At 42.8% G+C, this 26,716-nt stretch overlaps 2 protein-coding genes across 7 annotated transcripts in view; one reads left to right on the top strand and one right to left on the bottom strand.

Moving 5' to 3' along the window:
- Nucleotides 1–6,009: 6,009 nt before the first annotated feature.
- PGPEP1L (pyroglutamyl-peptidase I like) lies at nucleotides 6,010–22,605 on the bottom strand. Of its 3 annotated transcripts, none has more exons than XM_027877982.1 (8): nucleotides 22,241–22,605; nucleotides 21,707–21,866; nucleotides 18,240–18,404; nucleotides 17,563–17,929; nucleotides 14,930–14,982; nucleotides 9,647–9,763; nucleotides 8,917–9,143; nucleotides 6,010–7,998 (listed from the first exon to the last, which is right to left on the bottom strand). In XM_027877982.1, exons 4-8 carry the CDS (start codon nucleotides 17,594–17,596, stop codon nucleotides 7,821–7,823), a joined length of 609 nt encoding a protein of 202 aa, XP_027733783.1. In that variant the 5' UTR covers nucleotides 17,597–17,929; nucleotides 18,240–18,404; nucleotides 21,707–21,866; nucleotides 22,241–22,605; the 3' UTR covers nucleotides 6,010–7,820. The 3 variants fall into 3 exon arrangements, with proteins under 3 accessions (XP_027733783.1, XP_027733785.1, XP_027733784.1); XM_027877984.1 differs by having other exon boundaries at nucleotides 17,563–17,753; XM_027877983.1 differs by lacking the exon at nucleotides 22,241–22,605 and having other exon boundaries at nucleotides 21,707–22,053.
- The window catches only part of FAM169B (family with sequence similarity 169 member B), a 41,904-nt gene continuing 32,475 nt past the window's right edge, over nucleotides 17,288–26,716 (top strand). For 2 of the 4 annotated variants that reach the window (XM_027877981.1, XM_027877977.1), the window contains exon 1: nucleotides 22,796–22,846. In XM_027877981.1, the coding sequence (XP_027733782.1) occupies nucleotides 22,813–22,846 (34 nt within the window). In that variant the 5' untranslated portion in view covers nucleotides 22,796–22,812. Of the gene's footprint in view, nucleotides 17,430–18,259; nucleotides 18,338–21,978; nucleotides 22,058–22,795; nucleotides 22,847–26,716 lie in introns of those variants that run through there. The other 2 variants (XM_027877979.1, XM_027877980.1) reach the window with 2 other exon arrangements.

Below are 26,716 nucleotides of genomic sequence, written 5' to 3'. Positions count from 1 at the left end.
AAAAAAAAAAAAAAGTCAACTGCACGCCAAAAACGAGTTATGAGAAACCTGAACATAAGCGACCGAGATCTCCATCGGTGCAGCCTGTCCTTCCTGCACAGGCTGGCGAGGAAAAACACCTAGAAACATAAATTGGAGAAGACAAAAAAAAGCAGTAACCGGATTCAAGTATAAGATGCTTTGTTGACCTTTTCTCTTTATTATTAAGACTTCTCGAAGGGTCTTGCAGTTCTATGTTAGACCATGGATCATTTGCATACACATTGTCTTTTGTGTCACTTTTATAACTTTTTTACGGTTCAGATACTCATCTATATGTCTGTACAGAAAAAAGCTGCTATTTTTTTTGTTCTTTATCTTTGTGGATTTAATCTATGAAAACCTTCAGGTCTGCCCTCCTTCCCTTCCCTTCCACTTCAACAAATTTTCTTATGCTTTGTACTATAGTGTGTAACTTTTACTTCCTCCTTCCCAGTAACCGATACCTTTCATAAGAATTGCCATGAACTGTTTAATGCCTTTTTATAAATACATTTCCTCCTTTTTTTTTATTTTTTTTTTTATTATTTTAATTTTTTTTTCCCATTAGTTGTTTTACAACATCTTGGCTGTGTGGGCTTTACAGGGCTTTTGAGGGGGACACGGAGAAAGAAGGGACACCCCGCACGGGAACACTCTGGCAGTGCTGTGGTGTGGTGTTTTTTAAGCCCCATGTTTTCCTTCCTTCCCACTAACCTCTGCCCAGGCAGCACGGGAGTCTCTTACAGTGCAAGGCATGATACAAACTCAGGTCAGAAACAAAAAGGTTAAATATTTAGTACATTCTTGTTCAGTGTTTATATTCATTGTTGTGCAAGGGTCCTCCCCCTCCTCCCCTCCCCGCTTGTTTTGGTCGTGGCACACATCCCCCCACCCGCCCATCCCCACACAGACACACACACACATGTTATTCTTTTTAAATTATTTGTTGGGTACAACAGCAGACAACCAGGCTTTTGGGTCACTGATCTTTTAAAAGGACTATTTTAGCCCTCCCACCCTGTGAAGAAGAGCTGTGCCAGGCGCAGCCGGCGATGCTAGGCATTCCTAGGGCGGCCACTGAACACCTGGCTCCAGCCAACCCCAGCTCTTCTCCTTCCTGATGGGAAAGCTCTCATGGAGGGGAACCCTCCTGGGAGGGCACCTGGGCTGCACTTCACACCCCTGGTGAGGAAAGCGAGCGCCAACCAAACGAAGCCACCACCCAATTTCTGTGGAGCTGGGTGGAGAGCACGGAGCTGGGGCCGGCACCTCGGCTGGCAAACGGTGAAGTGTTGGCAGCTATGGAAACCTGTACAAGTCCAAGCTTGTGGCTTAAATCATAGACCAAACCTCAGAACAAAAGAAAACGAGTGAGCTTGTTTGCTCAGTTGCAGAAGCCTTGGTGAGAGGGGAAGGAGGGGCCGTCAGGAAGTCGACAACCAAGGAGTCGCACCAGTTGCTCATCTTACCTTAGTTCCAGCGTCCGGGCCTTTGTTTAGCACTGATCCAACCAAACGATGGCAGGAAGAGGTGGTTCTGGGATGGAAATGTTCAAATCTTTCGAGTAAGAACAATTAATTAAAATATACTGATTGCTAGTTTTGACTGGAGATTTTAAAAAGTTTGTAGTGCTTTTTGCTTGTGTAGTTTAGGTCCCATTATCTTCTCTTGCCTCTGTCCCGTAGTTATTTTTCCCTTTTAAAAATGAAAAAGACAAAAAAGTTAATTAAGAAGGTATTCTATGTAGGATTTTTTATTTATTTTTGTGATATCAGTTTAAATCACTGTAGAGATGCCCCATAATGAATTTAAATACTAAGATAAGGGTTTTAGAGTATGACAGGGGGACAGTTTTTGATTTTTTTTTTCAAACATTTATCTACCTCACTCTTATTTTTTTATATGTGTGTATATATAAAAAAAAATACATCTCACATTTCTCAGCAGCCAATAAAATGCCGTTGATACTGGTAACCTCTCACTCCATATACCACATGCTCTAGGTTCTGGAGGGGAACAGTCACTGCCTGTCACAAAGGGTCACTTCAGAATATTTGCCTCAATTCCAAGGGGTTTCTCCAATTTTTTGCATCAGATTTGTTATTGTGAGGAGAAATCCAAGAGTTGTCTGACTTAGGGTGACCATTCTTTGAGGAAACACAGAGGCTTTTTAATGTGCTGTCAGAGCAGTCCTTGGGTCAGCAGCAAAACGCTGCACGTTTAGAGGAGTGGAAACGCAGGTGACCTGCTACCCTGACTTCAAATTGTGAGTATTTGCTGAATTGTGTTACAGAAATCAACTGTTTACAATGTTTGGAGGTCCAGAATAAATACTAAAGGGAATGGCCTTTCTGTTTGTCCTGTGGAATGGGCTAAGTCATTCCTGCCAGTTCTTGCTTGGATGTCACAAGCACCAAAAAGACATTTGGCTGAATCAGAACCCAAAAATAAGTTGGCTCATACAGTGATAGCATCACTTTCTTGACCAAAAAACCTGTCGCAGGCTGCCTGGTGATCCTACTGGATCGAGTTTACAGCTTTGGGTCTTCGCTGCTTCTGTTTGATGAGAGCACTGATTTTTTTTTTTGATTTTTTTTTTTTAATAATTTTTATTATTTTTAATTTTTTTCCCAAAAAACTAATATAAAATTGATTTCTTTTAATGTGCCAGTAAAAAGTCGGTTCCCTTCTCTTCCCTTGTTTATACACCTTATAACTGTGGATTCTGATGGACCAGCCATCAAATTTTAACTGCCCTCTGACAGCATGTAACTGGTTTACAAGCACACAGGCCTAACGTGAGCTTGCCATCAACTTGATGTATAATGTTTCCCTTTCTCCAGCTCTGGCAGCTGTTCCTGCAGGTGTTGGTTGTGGTATCTGAGTAATGTGGTGTTTGGAGTTGTACACGGCCTCTTGGATACACAGTGCTGTGGTTAATTCTGACAGTTTGTCCTTGGAGGGAGCATTTCTCCCCAGCCCTGAGAAACCAGCAGAATTTGAAGTTTTCACTAGACGGGTTTGGTTTTCCGTGTTTATGTTCCAGTGACCTTTGGGTGCAGTGGCTGTTCCCCTCCCTTGCACATATTGATTACCACAACTGGAGATCCTCAGATCTTCCAGCTGGCTGGGAGGGTTTTGTTAAAGCTGTCCGAGTTACTGGTTTGTAGAACTGTATGTAGGTGGTTTTACAATGCATTAGGAAGAAACACTAATGACGTAGCATCACGAGAAACATTTCAAGAAGCACTTCAGTAGAAGACAGTCACAGGGCCTCACATACATGTGTGTGATGGCAGTCAGCTCTCCTGGACCAAACCACCTTCATGATACCATTGCGTTCTGTGTTTGCAATTCAAGCTTAATTCCTTTTTTTGTTCTGTTTGTTTCCATAGCTTTTTTTGTTGTGTTTTGTGCATTTTGAATAGCTTTATTCACATGGGTTTTTCATGCAGACTTCCCTTGGACAGTAAATCGAGTTGTTTGTGCATGTGAACAACTGAGAATTAATGTTGGCTTGATAGAGTCATAATATGGTTTGTAATATTGTTCTTCCCTGAGACCACTGGCTTGTCTGGTATGGAAAATTTATTTAGAACTTCAGCTATGTTTGAATAAAGTTCAAGTAATCCAGTTTGTTTATAAATTGAAAACAAAAGCCCACCCAGCCCTGAAACCCAGCCTTTTGCCGGATGGTACCGAGATGTTTGGATGCAGTGGGATAAGGAATTGGCGTCGCCACGGAGAGCAGGCGGCTGTGACTGCAGGGCCCCGCCGTGGCTCTCACCTGCCCCGCACTGCAGAGCTCTCGGGGGCACAGGAGGTGCTTTGGTTGCCAAGGAATGTGATTCCTGAGTAAATGAGATGCTGTTTTGGGGGGATGACACCGAGGTGCAACAGCCGAGCGCGGTGGAAGGTGCGGGGCCGGGCCAGCCCGTGGGCACCGCGGCTCCTCAGCTCGATGCCTCTGCCCCTCCTAGCTGGCTCCAAGTGCTCTGTGGTTCTAGGCACAGTCACACTGATGCTCCTCTTGGTCTCTTAAAACAAAGGAAGGAAAGCCCAGTTTGCCCAGGAGGACTGGTGACCAGAGGGAGCTGCTGCCAGGTCCTCTGGGAACTGCTGAGGGGTGTTTGGTACAGTCCGAGTCCAAGTGAACAACACTCCTATTGTTGGTGTAACTCCATACATATATATCTATATATACATATATATATACCTGCATATGTATATCTATATTATAGATATATATATTTAAACCCTTTTCATTCCATTAGTACAAGTAACACTTGTTTCCTGTTATCCTTATTTTTGTTTGTCAACCGTGTGTTCAATCACTGGGCTGAACAACAGTGGAGGAAGGTGCAAGGGATCCACTCCTTACTAACCAGTGATGAAGCCAGAGATTGCAACTTAACCCATGAGTAGATGTGCAGACAAGGATTGGAGAATGATGTGTAGAAACAACACAAGTGGCCAGGGGTGCTGAAGATACAGAACTCAGGTAGGCAGGAAGGACACCTCGGTTCAGAAAGCGGCTGCTCGGAGGGGCTGAACAGCCCCTGACTTCGAGCAGCCGGGTCAGTCAGCAGGGAGACGTCTTTGTGGGGAGACACCTGAAAACAGGACGCAGCAATGGGGATCTAGAGACACAGGGCTTGGCAGAGGTTTGAGGGAGTTTTCCTGAGCTTCATCTGTGGGACAGCACCAGAGCTCAGGTGTCCCCGTTCTGATCGTTGGTACTTGTACATAAACCTCTGGACTTGGCAGCTGGAGTGGGGAATTCGTTCCCAGGAGCATTGCAGTGGTCATCGGCCTCTGTCTCACCTACAGCTGGTCTGTTTTGCAAGTACCTTAGAACTTCCCTAGTCTGTGTGTGTGCATTTGCGTGTGTGCTCATATATTTTTTTTTTGGTATGCGTTCCGTTGATTAGTAACCATTAATTAGCATTTTCAATAGGGCTTTAAGTCCAGTAGATTACGGGTAGTCAGTTGACGAAGATCTGGTTTACAAGAACTAATTAAATGTTTCATTGCATTTTGTAAGTACATATAGAATAATTTTATAAAATGTTTGTAGTTTATAAATGCCTAAAATATAATTTAAGGGCACTTTTCTGTGTCTGTGTGTGGGTGTGTCTGTCTGTGATCAGTTTTTCCATGGTACCAGTTTACTAGTTAGCTTTACAATATGCCAAAAAGGATCGCTGACTTGTCCAGCTCATGGCTTGTCCCTCTCCCTCCTTCCCGCCCAAGCTTTGTGTCCCACTATACAGCGAGTGAATAAAGGAGTTGGGAAAATGTTCTGTATCTTCAGTATCCTGGTCTTCCAGAGCCCTCTGGTTGGGGTGGGATCATCTTACCTGGTCATTTCACTTTACTGTCTAGGGCAGTTACCTTTTGGATTACGAGAACCTCACTGGTCGGGGAAACAGAACGGGTTTGCTGCTCCCCGGGCTCACCTGTGCTGTTCAGCACCTCTGCTCCGTGTGATTTGAAGGATGTGACTGTGTGAGAGAAAGAGGGAAGACAGTTTTCGTCATTACTATTGAAGAACTCTTCGCAAATCTCTTTATCGCTTTCAAAGCTGTTGAGCACCATTGGAAGCTTTGGTTGAAATGAAAAAGGCAGGGTCCCTATTTATTTTTATTTAAGGATGTTAAAGATCCAACCCTTCTGCCGTGGACAGGGACACCTGCCCCTTCTTCTGTTTTCCGAACCAGTGAGGTTTGAGATGAAAGGATTGGCCAGAGTTTGTCTACCTCTGGGACAAAAAACAAAACTAGAAAGTGCTAAGGAATGGATGCAGTTGCAAATACATTTTCCAATTTTTTCTTGTTTAAATTTTTTTAAGAGAAAATTAAACAATAACATGGCCAATTTATTACATAAAAAGACTTGCTGTGTATAAATTATTCCTAAAGAAATTCCTGTGTTTATATTAAAATGAATCAGTAGATAAAAAAAAAAAATTCAAAATGTTTTTGTATATTCTGTTGTAAGAATTTATTCCTGTTATTGCGATATACTCGGGATTCTTTACATTATGAAAAGAAGAAACTTTGTCTATTTTGAATGGCTGAAGCTAAGGCTCCTTTAGTTTCTCTTACTCTGCTTTTTTCTAGTAGTTTCAGTACTACATGATTTAAGTTAAATAAAAGAATTCTGTATGCATTTGCCTGCTTCTGAATTTGTTGCTCCTTCCGGAAAGCAAGGACAGGTTAGAAAAGTAAGAGTGAAGTTTCTCCGGTTTTCTTTTTGGCTGCGTGTTTAACTGAGCTACTCGGAGGATATTTTAGTAGGGGTCAGTGCTGCCATTGCTGGGTTGAAATCAAAAGTGTTTTCATGCAGTGACCCCGAGGATGTGTGGAGCCTTCTTGGTGAGACTTGAGCAGCGATTTGCAGGGTGATTCCTCTGAATAAGGTGAGCATTGTTTGTTATTCGAGGAAAATCCACTTATTTTTACGCACGCAGCGATAACAGGTGAGGCATTCAGGCAGCCAGCACCTGGTTATCAGCTTTCTGCAACGGCACTGGGAAAGACAGCAGGGAGAAAACCGGGATTATCTTGGCAGTTCCAGTTCCTCAGACTCTTGTCAGGAGCGTGCTGACTAAAACAAGGCACGATGGTGGCCCAAAGCCTCATCAGCTGCCTGTGCTGTTACATTTGTCTCTTGTCCATTTTACTGACAGGATGCCTGAGGAATGGGCTTGTGTTTCCCTGGAGAAATCCCAGGTGTCCAGATGAAGCTGCTGCTGTCCTGTTCTAGTGACTGACTTAGAAAAATCCCAGCTAATTGCATCTCATCCTTGTGTCCTGGCAGTGGCAGGATTATGGAGGAGAGGGGTGTGGGCGATCCCTGTGTGCTGAGGGGCAGTGCTGGAACCCCCTGTGGTACCCAGTTTCCATGGCACAGCAATTCTGTATGGAGCTGTTTGGGATGTGGAGGGGTCTGATCCCAAGTTTTACAGTCTGGGGTCTCATTTGGTGCCTGTTTTTTCAGTAACATGACATGCCCTGACCCTTCCCGCAGCACAGTGCTTCAGGACTGCCTTTCCTGGGACAGGTTGGCTGTTGGGTTTTCATGTGTCAGTCCCTGAATAGCCATGACCTGTCCTGCTGGAAGACTTGCTTTTGGGCTGTGCTCTGAGGAGGGACTGTGGTGGTTTTCTCTGGGACAGGTTCTGAGAATTTGGGGTTTGTGGTGGTTTAAGGCTTAAACTGGAATTACCAAGAGCATTCAGCAGATCCTGCTGAACCCCAGTTTTCTCTGTACTTGGAAGTCCCCCGGTGTTCAGAGCCCGTTGCTGATGGGTAAAGCAGCATTTAGAGCAGGTCAGGGAGGGGGAATTGGAGAACTTCACATACCAGGACCCCTGTGTGTGTTTTGGTTTCCCCCCATACCCACGTGTTCTGTGTGGGCACTTCAGCTGGACTGGGATGGGCTCGGGGGCTCCATCCAGAGCTGAGTCCTTACAGCTCTGAGAGGCCACCTCGGTTCAGCAAGTCTTTATTAATGTCTTTATAACCAACAGAACTAGGATTAAGCATCTAAAATGTTTGAAATCCAGTTTCACACTTTCTGAAGTCTGAAACAACGTTATTTTTAGCAAGACAAACTGCCAGTTACTTGGTTTTCCCCCTTGAGCTTTTTTCTCGGAGATGTAAACAGTTGTTTGGGTTTTGCAAGGAAATTTCACTGAAAATAACATGGGCTATAAAATCCTTTTGTGTAGGGGTTTTAAATAATCTTTAGATGTGCTTCATTTAAGAGGTAAGGAACTGCTTTCTAAGAAATCGTCATTTTTTTTTAATATGATCCACCCCAGACTGTTCTAACATTGCTAGGATAATGGTCTGTAATGCTTTTCCTAGAAAGTCTGCTGTTACTGACTTGGATAATGGAGGCACATGGATGAAAGCTGCTCTTCCATTGCCATAATACAGAGAAGTGTAGTAGGTGTAATCACAGACGTACCTGCAATATTAAAACAAAACCAGAAACCTGAATTAGGGCTCAGTAAACTTTGATTAAATTTAAATATTCTAAGTAGCCAAACCAGATCTGGTTTATGAAATTATTAAGAACACGTTTGCTTAGTGAATAAAGGAAATGCTGAAATAAACCAATTTTGAGAAACAAATGCTCCTTATCTGATGGTTTGGTTTCTCAGACACCCACCCACAAAGAACTTTAAATAAAAAAAATCACAAGACAGGCATTCTTGTGGGATGGGAAAGGTAACACACCCTGCTGGAAACTACAACCATGTAACACAGTTTTATGTGTAAGTAACAAAACCCCTCAGTCTGGAGGAGTTTTGTCTTTATCACCCCACCTTTTAACTTACAGGTGCAAATCCTGAATTTAAGGGCCAAGATTAACTGATTTTTATTTAAAAATAAAGCTACTTTTTTTTCTTTTTCTATGAAGACTAGCACAGTAGAAAATTGCTCCAGTACTACTGGAACACATGATGAGATCGCAGACCTGGTTCTAAAGGTACCTGTAATTGCTGTTCTCCAGTGTATGTATTTACATTTTCTATCCCTCCCAGTTGAGAGAAAACAGATTAAAATCTGCTACCAGTCGGTATTGCTTTCAGTCTCACTTAATAGCTGAGGTTTACTGGGGTTGTTCATCACAGGGTGTGCTGTGTTGGAACTTGTTTCTTTTGGAATTTACAAATCCATGGAAAAATATCTACTGGCTGTAGCGCTTCGTGAAAGCTGCTTTACATAAAATTTAAATTCATCCCAGTTTTCATACTTGTTCCCCTCTGAAGGCTTTGCTTCAGAGTGATTTTGTTTGGAGGGAGAGTCAAGGCAAAGACTCTCCAAGGTTGAGCTGAGTTGCTCCTGCTGTTCCCCCGGGCCCCCGACACGCGGTGTTTACCTCCCCGCATCTCTGGAGAAGATGATATCAATCCCTTCCACTGAAATGTTTTTCCAGAGAGTCTTCATATTAATTGCAGATTCGATCTTTTCTGGGCCATCTAGCACGCAGCAGGCACCTTCTGGGTGAAAACCGCAAGCATCCCTGTCTTGGTAGCCTTTGTTCTTCCCACACTGCTCCAGGATGATGAGTGTGGTGGATGAAGCCAGCCCAACGTGAACAGTAAGCTGTGTTTTGGTTTGTTTTTTTTTTTTTTCCCACCAGAGTGAGCACCAGGAAATTAAAAATGAGGCCTGTTTTTAACAAACATGCAATGCAAAAGTGCCAAGCATTATGTGAATAACTGGCTTCGAGGTGGGGAGTCTTGCTCTTCTCTAAAGAAGACTTTGATAAGGGATTGTAAATGAGAGCCAAATTATGCTGTCATTTTTGTTGTGTCTATTCAGCTCAGCACTGCAGAGCTGCTGTGCCTTTTTTGCAGTTTGTGGTAGATTTTTTCCTTTCCTTTGTTCAGCATCACTTAGGCTGCTTAAATGGCACGGGGTCAAAAGAGAATGCTAATTAGTGTGTGCTTCAAATTTCGGGTTGAAACCTTGATCACAGTTTCAGTAGTCGCTTTCCAGATTTGTTTGGTGCTTTGCAATACTCTCTTGTAGTTTTTTTTTTTCAAGATCCTCTCATCAAATTCATAAATGAAGGGGAGAAATTGAGTAACTTTCTCATTACCCACCAGTGGCTGAAGAGTCGTCCATATCTTGATGACTTGCTCCTTTGCTTTTCGGTAAACCACTGGCAGCTGCATGACCTGGAGATCGATGTTTTCACCAAGGCCTCTCTTGGACAGCTCCTGTGTTTACAGAAAAGCCACCACAGACTTGAAAAAGCACTGGATTTCTGAGTGTGATAAAGAAATTGGGGTGATTTAGCTGAAAAAACACCTGAAGGAGCAATGCCTAAGCATTCCCTCCTTTTTAGCTGGAAGAGACTAAAATGTGCTGAACAGTTCCCTAATGTCACATCCACGTGGAGCTGCTGTGTTTTCCAAAGGGATGCCAAGTCTCCAGTGGGTGGGAGTGGTCCCTGGGGAACCGTGAGATGGTGTCTCTCAGAAAAGGTCCAGGCTTGAAAGCACCTAAACAGGCTTTGCTACAGGTAAGAACTGTTCCTCTGAAAGATCTGCACTGTCCAGAGACAAAACCAGTGTGAAAGGAATAAAGGTACCCTTCAAAGCAGCAGGTTGGCCAGGTGGTTGGAAGATGGTCTGGAGAAGAAATGTCATGTGGAAATGATTTTGTCAGTGGAACAGGGCTAACAAGGCATAAGCCTCTAAGTAGAAGGTAGGCAGCTGCAATGGCAGGACGCAGAAGGAAAGCATCTGAAGTGGAAAGCTTTGTCCAAGAAAAGTAAAATGGTGGTTGAAAATCCCTGTTCCATTTGAGTAGACCACTGCCAAGGGATGGTATAGATGAAGTGTCTCAGGGGGGCACAGGCAAACAGCAGCAGAGGTGTCTGATTAGCCCAAGAAACCTGTAGCTGTATTAAATGTCATTGTCTTCTCGAGTTTTCATTTCTCACTCAGGACTCCCCTGTGGATGAGGCCCACAGTTCTGGGAAATTTGCCCTTCAACACTCGCTTCCTATATAAAGTGTTCCAATTTTCTTGTCAGCGGAAGCATTGATTAGCTGTGCTCAATAAACTATTTGACACAAGCAAGGAAACAATGCCTGTAGGGAAGTAAACACATTTGGAGAACAGTGCCAGCCTTTTTTCCTCTGGGCACTGACAGTCTTTGAGAGACCATTGCATCATCTCGCTGAAGAATGCTGTACTGTGCCTGAGCCTCCAAAAAAGAAAACCCCAGCTGGTTCACAATTAGCATTTTCTTTTCTAAAGCATCTTTAATTTTTACATTTAATGAGACTCTTTATTTTTAACTGTAAGGCCTAGAGAACTCAACTACCCCTAATTTTGGTTCAGAATGTGGAGACCCAAAGTGAGCTGTAAAGTTGTTCTCCTCTTGTGCTCTGTGTTGACAGATACTCTTTTGTCAATATTTGTCACAGCAGAAACACTTTTGTGCAGGACAAAACTGAAGCTGCCCAATAGCAGAAAGGTGAAAATTTGTGTCAAAGGAAGATGGTTTTCTATGCCCTAAGCAATTTCAGCACGTTGTGGATAACGTGCATTACTGTGTTGTCTAAGAATCCCAACCATGGGCTTACACCCCCTTAGACCAGATGTTGTGCAAACATGGAACAAAATAAACAAGGTTGTTCCTTCTCTCGGCCTCAACCAGAACCATTTTTGCATGTAAGGTGAGACTGAGGATGGTTAGAGGAGGATAACTGCACCTGGAAACTTGAGCTCACACTGGTGAGTGAATTCAGTAAACAAGTGCCTGTCCAATGTAGTTGAAACAGCAAAGGCAACTTCAAAGGAGGAGAAAAGTTTTGGAGGACTGATTTTTGTGGGGAAAGTGGTTCAAAAGAAAACATGAAGATTCTTTATTGGGAAGTTATTCTAGGAGGGAAATGAAGTCCAGCATTACCAGCTGCTGACGTGGAGCTGTTGGTGAGTTGTGGTCTCAGTCTCAGCTGTCACACAGCCCTCCCCAAAGAGGAGGGATTTGTAAGCTCTGTGCTCAGAGGTGGTGGCTGTGCCCCATGGGGTGTTGGAAGCATCTTGAACTTCTGCAAAACTCCCGAAAATTACACAGAGTTTGCCCGAGTTCTCACTGATTTGGGCTACCAGGAAGGGGGTCATGTGTTGATTTTGTGAATCGCTTGTGTTGGTGCAGAAAGGGAACCAGAAGTTTTCAGCTGCTCCTGTCAGACTGCAAGTGCATTGCAAACAAAGGTGTTTGGTTTGGTTGGTTAGTGGGTTTTTGTTTAGGTGTCTGCTTTGAGATGGATTTTTGTTTGTTTGTTTGTTTTCTTAATTGTGCAGATACCTTTCTAAAGCTTTAGGGATGTAAGAAAATTCCAGAACAGAAATGAAGGCACTAAATAGCAATGTCTTCTTAGTTTCACAGATGATGAAACTGAAGCAGAGAAACAGAGAGATTAAATGACAAATTTCCAATTACCACATGGTCAGTGGCAGGATGAAAAACTGCACTGGGAGATCTGATCCTCATCTCCCGATGGCAGACATAGTTCCCAGAAGCAGTTGGAAATGTGACCTGTTCTTTGCACTAACAGTTTAATTACTGTGAATGTTGTCACTCAGCTTGCATTTGTGCCCTATTAAGTGGGGACTTTGACCTTGATGGGTGGACTGCCCTGACAGGTTATTTTGCTGCCAAGCTGAAGACAGGACTTTCTGGAGGAGACATAGACAGAAACAGGGTTGGATCAAGGGTTATTAGGTGGGACCATCAGTCTGGAATATGGAATCAACAATTCAGGGGATCTGGGATCCTGAGAGTCCCGCGTGGTGCTGCAGAACTAACACATCCTGGTAACTCAGTGTGATCTGTCAGCAAAAGCAGAGCAGATACCAGGTGTTGTTCTCCTTTAGCGAGAATATTCTGCACTTAGGGAGGAGCTGGTAACGGGGATTTTAAGGAAGCAGTTGTGTGTAAGCACAAGGACTGCTCACAGAAGGGAAGCCATTGCTCTTTGGCAAAGAATCCATTTCAAAAAGCATGGAGGATGAGGTTATGCTTTGGAATCAGGACACTGGAACTGTTACATGCATTTTTACAGGATTTCAGATGCTTTTGGTATGAGGACCCTTCTGGGATGTGAACTTTGGAGGTTGCATGCATCAGCATTTCAACATCACCAAGGCTGCCGTGGTATCCAGGCTTTCCATAAGGTATCCAGGCTTTTGATAAGCACCCCCTTCATATTGGGCTAATAATTAGGATAGTTCTGGATAATGCTACGAAGGCATGAAGCATAAGCCTGAGCAGTCACGTCTGTAGCTCTGGTCTGGCTGCTCAGCACGTTCCTGAGGAGGAATCTGAGCGCACACTTGTTGGTTCACAGTAAAGGGACTCAGCAGGAGGGTTTTATGTCACTCCAGCGATCCATGCAGGCACCCCAAGCCAAGACAGGATTACTTCCAGATGTAAATTCTAAATTTTGCTATCTTTAATGTATGTGCATAAGCTTCCTGAAGACCACAGGGCTATTCCTGTGAATAAGGCCAATGGAACAATACCATGAGATTGCTATTTAGCGTGGAGAAGCCTATCAAAATTCCAAGTACTTCCAGATTTGCAGCAAATTTCTCTGAATTGCCCGAATTAACCACCTTTGCCAGGGCATAGGAAACCAAAGCAGCATCCCCAGTCTGAATACAAATTAATTCCACACAGAGGGTGTCACATCAGGGGGAAATGGATTTGTTCTGCTCCATACACAAGGACTGACATCTGTTTGGTTATGGAATGCTGCAGCCCCTGTTATGTAAGTCCCTGTTGTAGCCCGCTCGTGGCATTGGTACAGGAGATTCATCCCATCGGTGCTTTGTCGCTCTGGGTTGTTTTGCTTGCAGATAAAGAACGTGCTTTATTTTCAGCCAGAATGGGGATGATCTTTCACCCAAAATTAGAACAAACAGGAATTGGGGAAATAATGAGGAAGAACACTGTCAACTGACAAATATTTGTGGTTTAAGGCACATGTCAGGTTGGAGTTAAGATAATTTATGGGCCTCCTGTAATGACTGGGGTGTGGAAAGGTATCACAGAAGAATTTTTGTTTCTTGTTAGCCTACAGGGATAACATCCCTCATGACTTGGAGGGGGCAATAGATTTATTCTACCAAACACCAAGATGCACTCAGCATTCTTCACCCAACAAAGATGGAATAGAAAATGTGTATGTGTTGGTGGAGTTGCTATAGCTTTGGTCTTTGGAAAAATGCACCAGCTCCCTGTTTTTCAGTCATCTTGGCTGGAGTGCATTTCATTTTCAAATCAAATTGTCAGTAGCTGTCACCAAAATTTGTACTGTGGTTATAGTCCTGTAGGGCCATTGCCTTTCTGTCATTACTAATACTTCCCTACAGCTGCCTTTTTCCTTTCAGTGTCCATAAGAATTTAAAAATGTATAGACTTATTTCAGTCTTCATAGAAGAACACAGTCCCCTCAGTTTGTTTTACATGTCTTGCTTTCCATTTTTTTACCAGTATTATCTGTTCTTTCTTGGACCAAAGCTCCAATTCAGTTTTGCTGCTTGGACTGTTCCTTTTTGACTGGGATTGCTAAAAACTTGTGTGAAAGACCCTCTGAAAATAACTCTGTTCCTAAGTACCTTATGAGAGTAACTGAACTCAAGGAAAGGTTTTGTCTGTGATAGGGAGAATGAATCAGCTGATGCTGAAAGCCAGGTATCCAAACCATGTCTTTTCATCCCCCAGATACATTTGCTCTAACATACAGATTTAGGAAATAAGCAGGAATTTTTAAGGCTCCACCACAGACTTGCTCCTGCTAGTCCAGGTGTATAGAGGAGGACAAAAATCTGAATTACCTTGTTTTCAATTTAACTGTAGACTTCACTGTCATGTGAAAGTGGAAGCCAAAGCTGAAATGTGAAAACATGCTTAGAATTGGCACAGATTTTTGTGTTCCTGAAGCAGGCAGTCAGAACTCATAAGCTGCACTTGCATGAGAAGGAAAACACCTCACACAGACATGATAAAATGATCATGGTGTGAGATGATCTATTTACTGCACACAGAGATAACCTGTGCAATATGCATTAGTTGAAGAGAAGGCACCCTGGGTGAAAAATACTTTTTTTTTAAGAATCAAGAATAATATTTTGAAAGTGCTTAAATAGCACAAAAAAATATCATGCAAATAAAATAATGTTTCGCTTTTTCATTATCCTCTTTCTTCCATGTTGGGAGTCTGCTCCATGAGGCACAATTCTGTTTAATGAGTCATGAGAAATAACTTTTTTGAAGGGAATGGAAAGCCGAAAAGCAGTTTGTGTTGGGATCTCTACAAAATACAATGTCTTCCTCCTTCTTTTCCCCTTTTTTATTATGCTTACCTTCACTGCTTCCCAGCTGGAATTCACCAGGTATTGTCTGAAGGGACCAAAACCTGAAAATGAAAAGAAAAAATGGTGATTTTTACCTGTGCTTGCTCTTCAATTGCAGATTAGGGGCTGACTTGCCTACACACACATATTTGTTCTTTATCTTCATATTTTTGGTTATGGAGGTTGAGTTTTTCAGGTAGGATTTAGCCTTTATAACTCTTAAGGGAATAGTGTTTTCATTCTGTGTGTTCACTGGTAAAAGAACTAATCCTGCAATCTTCATGCCTTGACTGAAGCTGGTAAATGTACTGGAACCAATAGGACAGATCAAGTAAATGATGATTTTGGGCAAGGATCATCATCCCCAAAACCACCACTGCTAAAGGTTCTGGGGTTAAATACTCCCAGGTCACAGTTAATGTGTCATTGTTAGAGCTCATGAAGATGAAGATATGCATATTTAATGAAAATGTTTGAAAGAGTAAAATTTTATTTAATCTGTAATTTTGTTTTAATCCCAGGTAATGAAAACTTGAAAGTTTTCTGTCTCTTTCTTCACTTTTTACCCAGAGGTAAAAGAGAGGCAAAAAGGGAAAAACACACTTTGAATCCAAAGTATTACATTCAATTTTATGCATCTTTTTTGTGAAAGTCTTTTTATTTTTTTTTTCAATAAAAGGGAAATAAAAACTCATTTTGAGCAGATGGCATTTTTGTCATTAAAAAGTTTGATGGAAAACTCCCACTATCTTTATTAATCTCAATTAATATTCTCAATCCAGAGTGCTGCCAAGTCTTAGATATTGGGTGGCAGGAACAGGAGTTTGTGAAATGGTTTTATGCTATAACTCTTAATTATTTAAAAATCCTTAAATGGACAAATAAATACTTGACAGCATATGATTGCTATTTTGCACAGTGAAAGCTACTTGCACTGGAGACAATTAAGCCTAAATGCAGGCTTGTGACAGCTTAATTAGTGCTAGACTTTAGCATTTCTTAATTTGTTAATGCTTATTTCATAACTGCTCCATCTTTTCTCTTTAGTATTTTGAAAAGCTTGATGGTGCCAGTATTTCTGACAATGTTTTCTCCAGTTTTGAGTTTCTACCATGGGGAGGGAAGAAGGAAAATGGTGCTCATTTTACATTATCAGGGGAACATAAAACCCCACTGGTCCCACTCTGCTTTGGGAGCAAAATTAGGGTGACACCTGCTCCATTTCGGAGCTGTGGTTGTTGTACTTGCTTCTGTACCTGTGTCTGCAGAACTACAGAATTATAATAAAGTTATTAATCAGCTCCCAATGAAACACGTGTGTGTGTCAGTGGCGGCCGTAAGAGACTCGTGCTTAGGACAAACCTGTTCCATGAAAAATGACTAAATGTAGGAGTTTTACTGCAAAGGGGAGAGCTAACTGGCTGAATGTTACTGAGCACCATATAATAAACTGGGCTCCCTGCCAGCAGGTTCATATTCTGAGCAGGTGAAAACGTGACAGAGACATGCTGTGATAATCTCTGCAGTAGCTTAAAGATGCACTCGGGTCTTTAACGGGGCACGCCAGTCTCAAACTTCTTGAACAAGTAGATTTCTGCACATAAATGGTGATGTAAGGGGAGGAAAAATCTAAGAGGGTGCTAAGAAGTGTTCCTAACAAGTGTATGTGCCATAAATATCATAGGAGAGAACCAGACTGTCAGCCTTTTAAGAGGTTAGCAAATACCTCCTGCCCTCTCCTGCCCTCCCTCCAGCTCAGCTGCAGTTATGTCTGGAGCAAGCCAGACTAGTTCTGCCCATCTTGCAGCTATTAAAAAAAAAGAAAAAAAAAAAAGTGTTTAATTGAAAACAGCAAGATGCAAATCTCTTTGATGCAGCTTCAACCTCATTCCTATGTCCTCAGATGACCCGCAGTGGAAAATTATCCAGCAACTCACATGTCAAGATATGTGTAATGATTGCCTTTAGATGAGCCAGTGGCAACAAGAGGAACAGCGAGGAGCAGCATTCCTTAAGAGCTTTAACCTTTTAAAGCTCATGACTCTCTAGCTGGGGGTTCTGCCACTGTGAAGCCTCAGTAGCTACAGCCAGCAAGAGAAACTCCAAATTTGGTCCCTTGTGCTGCATGTTCAGGCATGTTCCTCTGGTATATTTAAATTTAATGGTCCAGTTTAGCAATGATGAGGCAGCATCTCCTGTTTAAAACTCCCTTACCTTGCCATGAAACTGAGCCCCTGAGACTTGCTTGCCATGTGTTGCTCTAATTCTGGACACTGACTATGTGACATTGTGATGCAACCTGGTTTTCTTGCTTCAGAGCTTCTTTTGGGTAAGCTTTATCTAATCCTAGCCTGCACTGCCTTGAGCTATGTGGTTTGGATCAGAGAGAATGTCAACAAAGATTAAAACATGGAGAGAATGAACAACAAACCAAACTGGATGGCAGCAAAGAGGGCAGACTGCAGTCTGTTTCCTCTGACATGCATCTGATTTTTCTTAGGAAGGCACAGTAAGTTATTTTCCATTTAGAAATGTTAGTATGACCATTTGCTACTGTTTTTCCCTCCAGGAAACTGTTTATGACAAAGACCAAGCATGCGTGCACACCATCTCCAGCTCAAAGAGCAGAATAAAAACCTTACCAGTCACCACCACAGTGTTGGAATTTGAATCCATGAAACCTCTCCTCCGGAAGGTGAAATCCTGTTGTCTTTCAGCTCCAAACAGTGTTATAATTCAGGTATCTGTGGTTAACTTCATTTAGAGCACCTTTTTTCTTCCAGCTGTGATGAGTGTGGATTCACATGACAGGGATGATTGGTGACTCATGCAGCTTTTAAAGGGAAAATTATTACGTCTCTATTAAAGATAGAAGTCTGACTGACCAGCTGTCTGACTGGGACTGCCCCAAACTTCTTTTCCTTTCTCCAGGCATGTAATAGTATTTAGGAAGAACAGGAAAGGCTTAGAGAAACTTCTTGAAAAATATCCAGCAACATTTTTCACCACCTGTTCATGTGCAAGTAAACAGAAAATTAATTGAATCAGTTTTATTATATCTCTGTGGGTATCAGCTGTAATTCACTTTAATTGTCAGGAGTGACTTAACTACAAAAATTTATCTTGTCCATTTTTCCTGTTCTTAGACTCTCTCTTACTGACTTAAACTCAGGGCTAACTTTGTTGTTCCTCTTCACAGAAGTCATCTAATTTACTGCTCTTGATTCCTATCTCAGGCTTGTTATAAAGGAGACAAAGCACTGTACACTTTTGAAACCAAATAGGAAAATGTGTGTATTTGCTAAACCAAAACATTTACTCAGTAATATCCTTTAACAGGCAACATGTTAAAAAATCTCACTCCAACTTGCAAGGTCAGAGGAACTCTAGAAGCTGGGTTGTATCTTGCTGAAACTGGTGAGTTTAAGAGCTGGTCTGTCTGCGTTAAACTGGAGCCTGAGAACCAAATTGGGGGGGGGGGGGCCTGAAATCAAAACATATGCACATTGTCACTGCCCAAAACAAAAGCATATGCGAGTTCTCTTGGGAATTATAACTATGTGGGCAGAGGGTTTCACTGGGTCTTGTTTTGAGTAGGAAGTGTGTGTGCGTGTGTGTGTGCGTGCATGTGTGTGTGAGTGAGAGAGAGAGGGAGGGAGAGAGAAATATTCTAAGAATAGAAAGCCACTATATCATCTCAAGAGAGCTGGTAATTGTGAGACCTTAGGGGAAAAAAAAAGCCTCTGAAGAAATCTCTGGGGTTGGGTGTGACTGAATGAGGTTTGGAATCATGACCTGTGTCTGTCATTTAAATCCTCCTGTGCTGAGACACAAAGATTTGTGGATTCTCTTTATTTCAGAGGCTCTCTGATTCCATCATCCCTTTCTTCCCCTGGCTAGTACAACTTGCAAAATTAACTTCTGCTCACTGTTGGGGCTGAAGGAGTAGCTAATGCAGGAAACAGAGCTCTCTGCAGCTCTAAATAAGACAAAATCTGCCACTGGCAGCAGTGAATTACACCTAAAATCCCACAGTCCTTCATACTCCTATGTCAATCAAGATTCTTATCAATTAATTTTTCTCCTTGACCAGTCAGTAAAACTCTCCCTACAGCACTGAATGGGGCAATGAGTCTTCTCATAATGATTTCTGATTTCTGCTATTTTTAAAAAAAACAATCTAATTACAGGGTGGTCTAGTGAACAAAGCATTTCTAAGGAAGACAGCAAGATTTAAGGTCTATAGTTGCTTAATTTCCTCAATAAGAAACTGTGTTTTCTTTGGGACATTACAGCTGCTTTATACACACATACATATATACATACATATATATATATATATATCAAAGGTATTGCTTGAATGCTTTAAAATATTAGGTATTTCATTAGATATTCTTCCAGAGGGTGGATGTTAAGTCTATTAGTTCCATGCACTCTGAAACAACTGATATGATCTGTTTGGAATGTCGTGCTAGTGTTCAAAGTTTTTACAGCTGGCAGAAGGGAGTAGAAAAAATACAGAGCAACGAAGACTATTTCACCAAGCCTTTATGAAGAAGCTGACAGAAATGTTTTTGTGGAAAGCGTTGTCTTCAAAAGTTAAGTCAGTCCCTTTCCATAAGCAGAAGTTTGCTGATCTGGTAGGAAAGATTCCAAGACATTTCCAGTGTTGGTATATACTTGTGCAAATGTGGGAGGAATACCAGTGGTTGAAATGATTTGACAGAATTACTGAATTTGACAGAGCACACCAAAGTCAATTTTTGCACTGATTTAGTTGATCGCTCGTGCTCCCAAGCTTTGTGTGCATGTGCTTTGTGTACTTGGAGTGCCACATAGTTCAAAAAAGAATTAAAAAATTCAGGTTAGGCCTTGGCTCTACTCAGAATTTTATTCAGAAATTAAACCTTTCCTCTAACATTTCTTTAGCTGAAGTCAAAGCTACTCTGGAAATTTCTGTTCAAGTACGACTGTAGCTTTAAAATTAGTACTCCCATGTGTGTACGTGCCCACAACAATGGATTTGAGGGTCACTGCATATCTGAGGTCTGTGCAAATTAATCTCCCCATCCATAATTAAGAATCCAAGCCCTTGATATTTGAAGGCAAGTCAGATGCAGCTGACTCAGCTGAACACTGGTTGTTTTTGTTCTTGCTACACACAGATGTGATTGGCATGGCCCTCATCTTGAGGTAAAGAAGAAATGGAACCAACTCAACTATGAAAGTCCTGTTTATCACCTTGAATATTTTTCTGTACACTTGTCTGATACATTTAAAACTTATCTGAACTGCTGAGTAAGAGAAAAATATTTTTTTCTGCAAATGCATTCTGACCACACTGCAGAACTGCCAGCACATTGCTCCAGTAGCTTTTTAGTAGATGGTAACAAGAACAGAATATGGCCCTTCATTTAGAAACAGCTCTTTAATTTTTATCTCTTTTATTATTACTTACATGTAGGTTTTTAATTTCTTGTTATTGGCAGGCGCTGACCAGTGATTTAAACTGTTAAGTGGAAGTGTTTAATATATTCCAGTTTTTATCTAAGCTGTTCAACACTTAATGAGAGGAGGAAGAAATCAAGCTGTTATGCTATTTAACACTAAACTATAATGGGACTTGAAACAGAAATTTCAGGATCTAACACTCTATATTTCTTTTCCATTCTAATAAAAACAAATGACCCTCAGGAAAGACTGAAGCAGGTCTTCAGGTAGATGAAATGCAATGTCACAAAAAGAGAGGAGGCAAACATTTCAGTGTAAGGCTTACTGTTCCTTGTGGACAGGGGCCTCTTCTACGACAAAATCTGTAGAAATAGTAAATGGAAAAATATATTTGCAATTTCACTTACTTTTTCCCCCCCACAGAATTATAGAATGCTTTGGGTTGGAAGGGATCCTAAAGATCACCTAGTATCAAGTCCCCAGCCATGGGCAGGGACACCTTCCACTATCCCAGGTTGCTCCAAGCCCCATCCAACCTGACCTTGAACACTTCCAGGGATGGAGCATCCACAGCTTCTCTGGGCACTCTGTGCCAGTGTCTGTTTTTTGATAGGAAGTGTTATATATTTTATGTCACTGCCTTGTTCGTATTAATTCTTCTGGATTTGAAGATACTGGTCTATACCCAGTGCTCAGCAATAATGGAAAAAAATTGCCACTGTACATAAGTTAAATGTAGCCAAACTGTTCTGTGACTGTTGCAATTTCAGTTCTGGTCTTCCTGCAGTATTAGCAAGAATTTATGGCTGTGCATGGACAGGTTTTTCAACTTTATTTTTGTTTATTTATAATAGGGAGAAACTACTTTAGCAGGAGAACATGCAACTCATCATCAACAGGTTGCTTTTGTTCAGGTGTCAATTACCAGCACAAAGAGACTCTGCAAGCAGAATACACACAATTGAAGTAATTATTTATCAGGTAATATGCAAAATAGCATAGCCAGGACTAAGAGTTTACTAGGCTGAACAGTAATATGCTTACCACTCCTGACAAGAAAACTGATGAGTTTTAGCTGGCCAGGAAGTTTTCAGTATGCTGGGGAAAGTTGGTCTCTAACATTTATTGGAACGAGCTAATCCTCAGTGTTACTGAGTTATCTTCATGTTTTCTGCTTTTTTTTTTTTCCTTTTTCTTTCTGTATCTTTTCACTTGCATCTTTTACCAGCTAAACATTGTCATCCCACAAACAGCACTTCTGTGACTTCAGCTTAATTTCATGGCTTTAGCTCATGTACCTTCCGATTTTCCTCAGTAAAACTCGCACAGGGTGACAGAGCAATGCTGCATCAAACTAGACCTTGGACCACAGCACGGCCAAACCTCTGGGCTGTGTGTGGAAGGCACGAAGGATCATCCGAATGTGCCGAAAGCCACCGAGGCTCCGTAAGGTGTGGTGATGTGACATCAGTGGATGGCCTGAGATCGCTTCGTCCTGCTGGGGAAAGAAAACATAAATTTACTTCACTCTATGTTTTAAGCCATTTGAAAAGAGAACAATGTTAAGGAGTTTTTGGTCACTGTGCTGACAGGCAGTGAAGCACCTGACTGATGTGCAGCACTCGAGATGCTGCTTTGGGACTTTGACTCAAGGTCACAGCGTACCTTGGTGGTGTAAGTGAAAAGGTGAGTTTGTTTCTTTGCAAACCTATTGTTATTCCCATGCACTTTTCACTTCTTTGATACCTGTATCTGTTATTTTAAAAATAATTAAATGCTTCTACAGAGCGGGTAGGAAGGCTTCCCTGAGTCACCACCTGAATTCTACTTTTAATTTTGACAGCTGTGTGTTCATTTTGGCTCCCGTACTTCGGTTTAATGGTTTGTGGTAATGAACAGCAGGCTGCTTGCCCAGGTCTTCCAAACTCCTTTTTCAGATTGACAGTGGTCACTGCAGAACGCTACAAAAATGTAATTGTTATCCATATTTTCCCTCATAAACTTTGTCTCTCTGTCTCTTCTCCCCCCCCACCCCCCCAGGTTAACAGAAACTGTCGCTAGCTCTGTGTCTTGTCGTTCTGTGCCTTTTAAACAGATAATGCGTGATTCGTATTGGAGTTTTTGTTAAGTTCAGCCGCAGCGCTGGGCTGGCCCTCGCTCAGGGCCCTGCCTCGATGGCGGGGGCTTGAGGGCATTCCCTCAGCCCGCGGCCGGGCTCTCCAGGAACGCCGCCAGGCTCTTCCTCGCCTCCATTCTTCGCTCCCACAGCTGCCACCCCCGTCCTTCGGCCCCACAGCCGCCATCCCAGCGCCCACCCCCGTCCTTCGGCCCCACAGCCGCCATCCCAGCGCCCACCCCCGTCCTTCGGCCCCACAGCCGCCATCCCAACGCCCACCCCCGTCCCGCCCTCAGGGCTGCCCCGCGCCCGCCCTCAGGAAGTGATGGCGGCCGAGGGAGGAGGAAGAGCCTCCGCGGGTAAGAGGGAGGGGGCGGCTCGGGCCCCGCCGCCGGGGTGGCCGCGGGCGGCTACAACGCCGCGGAACACTCGGGTAATTCCAGGGAATCTCTGCCTGCGGCCGTGCCCGGGCGAGCCCGGCGCCCTCCATGGCCGCCCGCCCTGCGCCTGAGGGAGGTGGGACAGCCCGACCCCCCCTGCGCGCAGGGGCAGGCGCTACAGCGTGTTTTTTTTTCCCCCTCCCTTTTCCCAGGCGTACAGGTAACTTTTCCAGGTTTTCGGCTCGTCCTGGAGCGGAGGGGACTGTGCCGAGGATTCCGAGAGGCTCATCCCCGAACTCCTGTGTGCAGGGTGCGCTCGGGGGGCTCAGCGCAGGTGGATGAGTTTAAGGCTTTAATAACTCAGAACTTGGGAGCTGCTAAAAAGCAGTGGGAATACGGTGTAAAAATACCGGTTTTTACAAGGCCAAATCCCATGCACCATCGGTGGTTGTTTGCTCAAAGTGAGCAAAGCCACGGTTTAACAAAAGCAGCACGGTTTGACAGCGACAAAAGGGGCAGTAAACACGTTGGTTTTCGACCATGAAAACGTAATTAGTGGGACTGTTTTGGTGTAGAGATACAAAAGGCTTTGTATACTGCAGAGCAGTATACAGAGTATACTGTAAAATACATTATTATATGCATTATACAAAGTATATAATACCTTTTCTTTAAAAAGTGTTCAGTAAAACCTGTTTTTGCTGTTGGTGAGCTGAAGGTAGAACAAGAAGTACGTGAAAACCGATACATTTTTTGAAAAAAGCCACTCTCCCCTCATCTCCTCATATCTAGGAGAAGTTAATTTGCTGGTGTTTCTGGCAGTGGGCAAAGAGCTGCTCAGCCCTTCGGTACCTGCTGGGCTTGCACTGGTTTGAGATGAACAGATGTTACATCAGTTCCCAAATGGCTCTGCTCCCAGTGCCTGGTAAGGGACCTGATTTTAGGACAGGTGGATCTTCTGCACATGCTCCACCGTGGATTTCCAAAGGAGTCTGGCGTGTGCAGTGTTCTGGGTTTATATTTGACTAGGAGGACTTCCAAGAATCTCTTTTCACGCACTTGTTTGGATAAGGGCCCGTTGCATCACCTCAGTTAGCTTTTGCACTGCTTTGCCTCCTGCTCTGTTTTTATACTCCTCTTTCTTAATTTGTCACGCTAGCAGGTAAATGGAGAGAAAGTGAATTTATCTTCTGAAACACATTTTAAGTTGCTGCCATTCGTCTAAAGCACCTACTTCATCCCCTTCAGTAAAATAATGATGTTGTTCATTAGTTCCTCTTGCTGCTCATGGCTAAATGCGCCTCAGTCAGATTGCTCTATTTTTTCCCTCCTATCAACCACTTATGGAAGTCAAACATTTGTAATAATGCTATTTCTTTTTCTTTGGAAGGCTCTCAATTCTACTGATGTTTTTAAATAAAACAGATGAATGGGATTTGGTTTTTCATGTCCAAGCAAACATTGTACTGCTGGGCACTTCAGTCTGCATTTTTGCCTGACTTTTTCATTGCTCTCGAATGCTTAGAATAGTTGTTCTTCCATTCCCTTCCTCTTTTGGAATGTTGTTCCTAGGTATTTTCTGAGTTTTGGTGTAGTTATTTGGTTGGATATACCTATTTTTAAAATAATAATAAGTTGAGTGCACAGCAGGCATTACGAGCGTGTTGGAGTCAACCATTAGGTCTTGTGCAAATGATGCTTTTCAGTTCATGTTGTGCAAATTTTGAGATGCTGCAGCTCAGTCTTGAGGGCTGTTTCTGTAACTGTTTTTCACAGGGAAAGGTTGTTTACACTTCCAGGTTTTTAAGCCCCCTTATAAGTCCTAGGCAGACCTTGCTGTTGAGAAGCAGGGCAGCTGTTGACCTCGAACTTGAGGTTCTTCTTTTAAATTCAGCCTCCTCACACATTCTTTTTGATTTCAGAACATTTTAGAAGTCAGATTTGTGTTTAGCCATCCAACAGAAAGGCCAGGAAGGACATTCAGTGAGTAACCACGTATGTACACCTCTGGAGCCTGAGAAATAGTTACTGGATGAGAAACCTGTACATGTAGTTTAGCAATTGCATTAATGAAGCCTTGAATTTCCATCTGTCTCTCGAGGAAGATGGAACTCTCCCTGCCCTCCACAAAATCCATGTTAATCGGTTTATAGGCAGGGGGTCAACAGCCTGAAAGATGGAACCACAGAATTCAGGTGTTGTATAGGCACTGTCATAAGTGTGATCTCTGCATCTAGAAAAGCTTCTCAAAGCTCTAAGATGAGACTGATGAACAACTGTAGTGGAACTGAAATGTCATGGATGGAACAGGCAGAACTTAATTCAGACTGAGGAGTGTGTGCATGTAAGAGGTAAGGGCTGTTGTAACATTACCATAGGTAAAGCAAGTTACTGAAACCTCGCTTTCTTTAACACAAATATGTAGTTATGGTCTGGAAAGAAAAGAAATCAGGAAACAAAATCCTAAATACTTCCCTCAAAGAAAAAAAAAATACAGTCCAGAACCCAGCAAACAAACCAGAACCCTTTTCTCCATAATAGCATTTCAGAGTGAATACACTCCTTCCCTTGAGGGGAGAGTTTGGGAAAACAAACAGCACAAGGGAAAAGTCTAGCCGGTTTCAATTTGCAAGTGGGAGGTGTGCAGGCATCCTGGTTGTGAGCATGCTATAAGAACCTACGTGAACAGGCTGGTGTGTATTTTCCGCATTGTGAAAAGGTTGCATTCTGAGAGGCTTCCAAACCCTTTGCAAGCCGCTGTTCTGGATCGTTGTCTTTGCAGGAGCGATCGGCAGACCCTCAGGTCCCCCATGTCTGTAGCAAACGGCGTCCTGCTCGCTTACGGGTGCTTAGAAATGTCGTGTTTGTAACCTTTGAAACGGCTGTCTGGTGGCTGGTCTTTGTGGCATTGCTGACAACAGATGGCAAATGGCTCCGCTGATGTAATTCTTGCTGCTGCTCCGTTCCTGTGAAGTTGCACAGTTCCAGAATCTCGGAAAGGGCCTCCATGTTTTTCTGCCCCACGTAATGATTCCAGGCCAGAGGAAATCAAAACATTTTCTATTATTCAGATTCCCATGGTGTCATGTGACGTTGGGGTAATGATTGCCTGGCAGCAGTTTCAGATAAGTGCACGTTTGGTAGCAATTTAAGGCCTGTGTCCTTTAAGTAATGCCTATTAGTATGTAACAGATGCCGTTTAGAAACATTATGCCTTTTAATAGGCTCTGCTTTTAGCCTGCATGTTCCCATTCCAGGCAGACTGTGGATCAGGCAGGCTTGGAGGTATGCTGTCGTTTATGCAAAGCCTAAGTCAATTTTCTGCTCTGAAGTCGAGCCATGTGTTTTTCTTTGTTTCTCCCATTCTGGTCGTAGCTGCCTTGCTGTGTTTTTCCCCCCCTAGTCATATCTTTGGCTTATTTTCAAGCCATTGCAGTCAAAACCTTTTGCATTTTTAACCACCAGCAGTGGTTTCTTTTGTCCTTACAGAAGAGCCCGTGTAAAGTGAATTTGAACACTTGCAGCCTTGCTGTCAAGAGCACAGAGTTATCCCCCTGTTGCCAGCCTGTCCTTCCTGCTCTGCTTTTTCCTCCTCCCAAAAGGAGAAAAAGGGAAAAGCAGAGCCATGCTGATTTTGGAGCACCTTCAAAGACATGTAGAATAGCTGACACAATGGCACAGAGAGGCAGGAGAGATGTTTACACATTTACTCCACTACTTGCAGCTGTTCAATAAAGCGGGTTCTGAGACAGCCTTGTGATAGCTGGTGCAGGTGACATGTTAATTTGCAGCCACGTAATAAATTCAGCAAAGTTGGAATTGCTGGGGGAAGGGATTTTTTTTTATTAG

This window comes from Empidonax traillii, unplaced genomic scaffold (assembly GCF_003031625.1).
Source record: "Empidonax traillii isolate 1590-97213 ecotype Southwest subspecies unplaced genomic scaffold, ASM303162v1 scaffold36:size2505666, whole genome shotgun sequence".
Taxonomy (NCBI): domain Eukaryota; kingdom Metazoa; phylum Chordata; class Aves; order Passeriformes; family Tyrannidae; genus Empidonax; species Empidonax traillii.
Note: the sequence above shows the minus strand (reverse complement) of the source record. Positions and strands in the feature narration are given on the sequence as shown.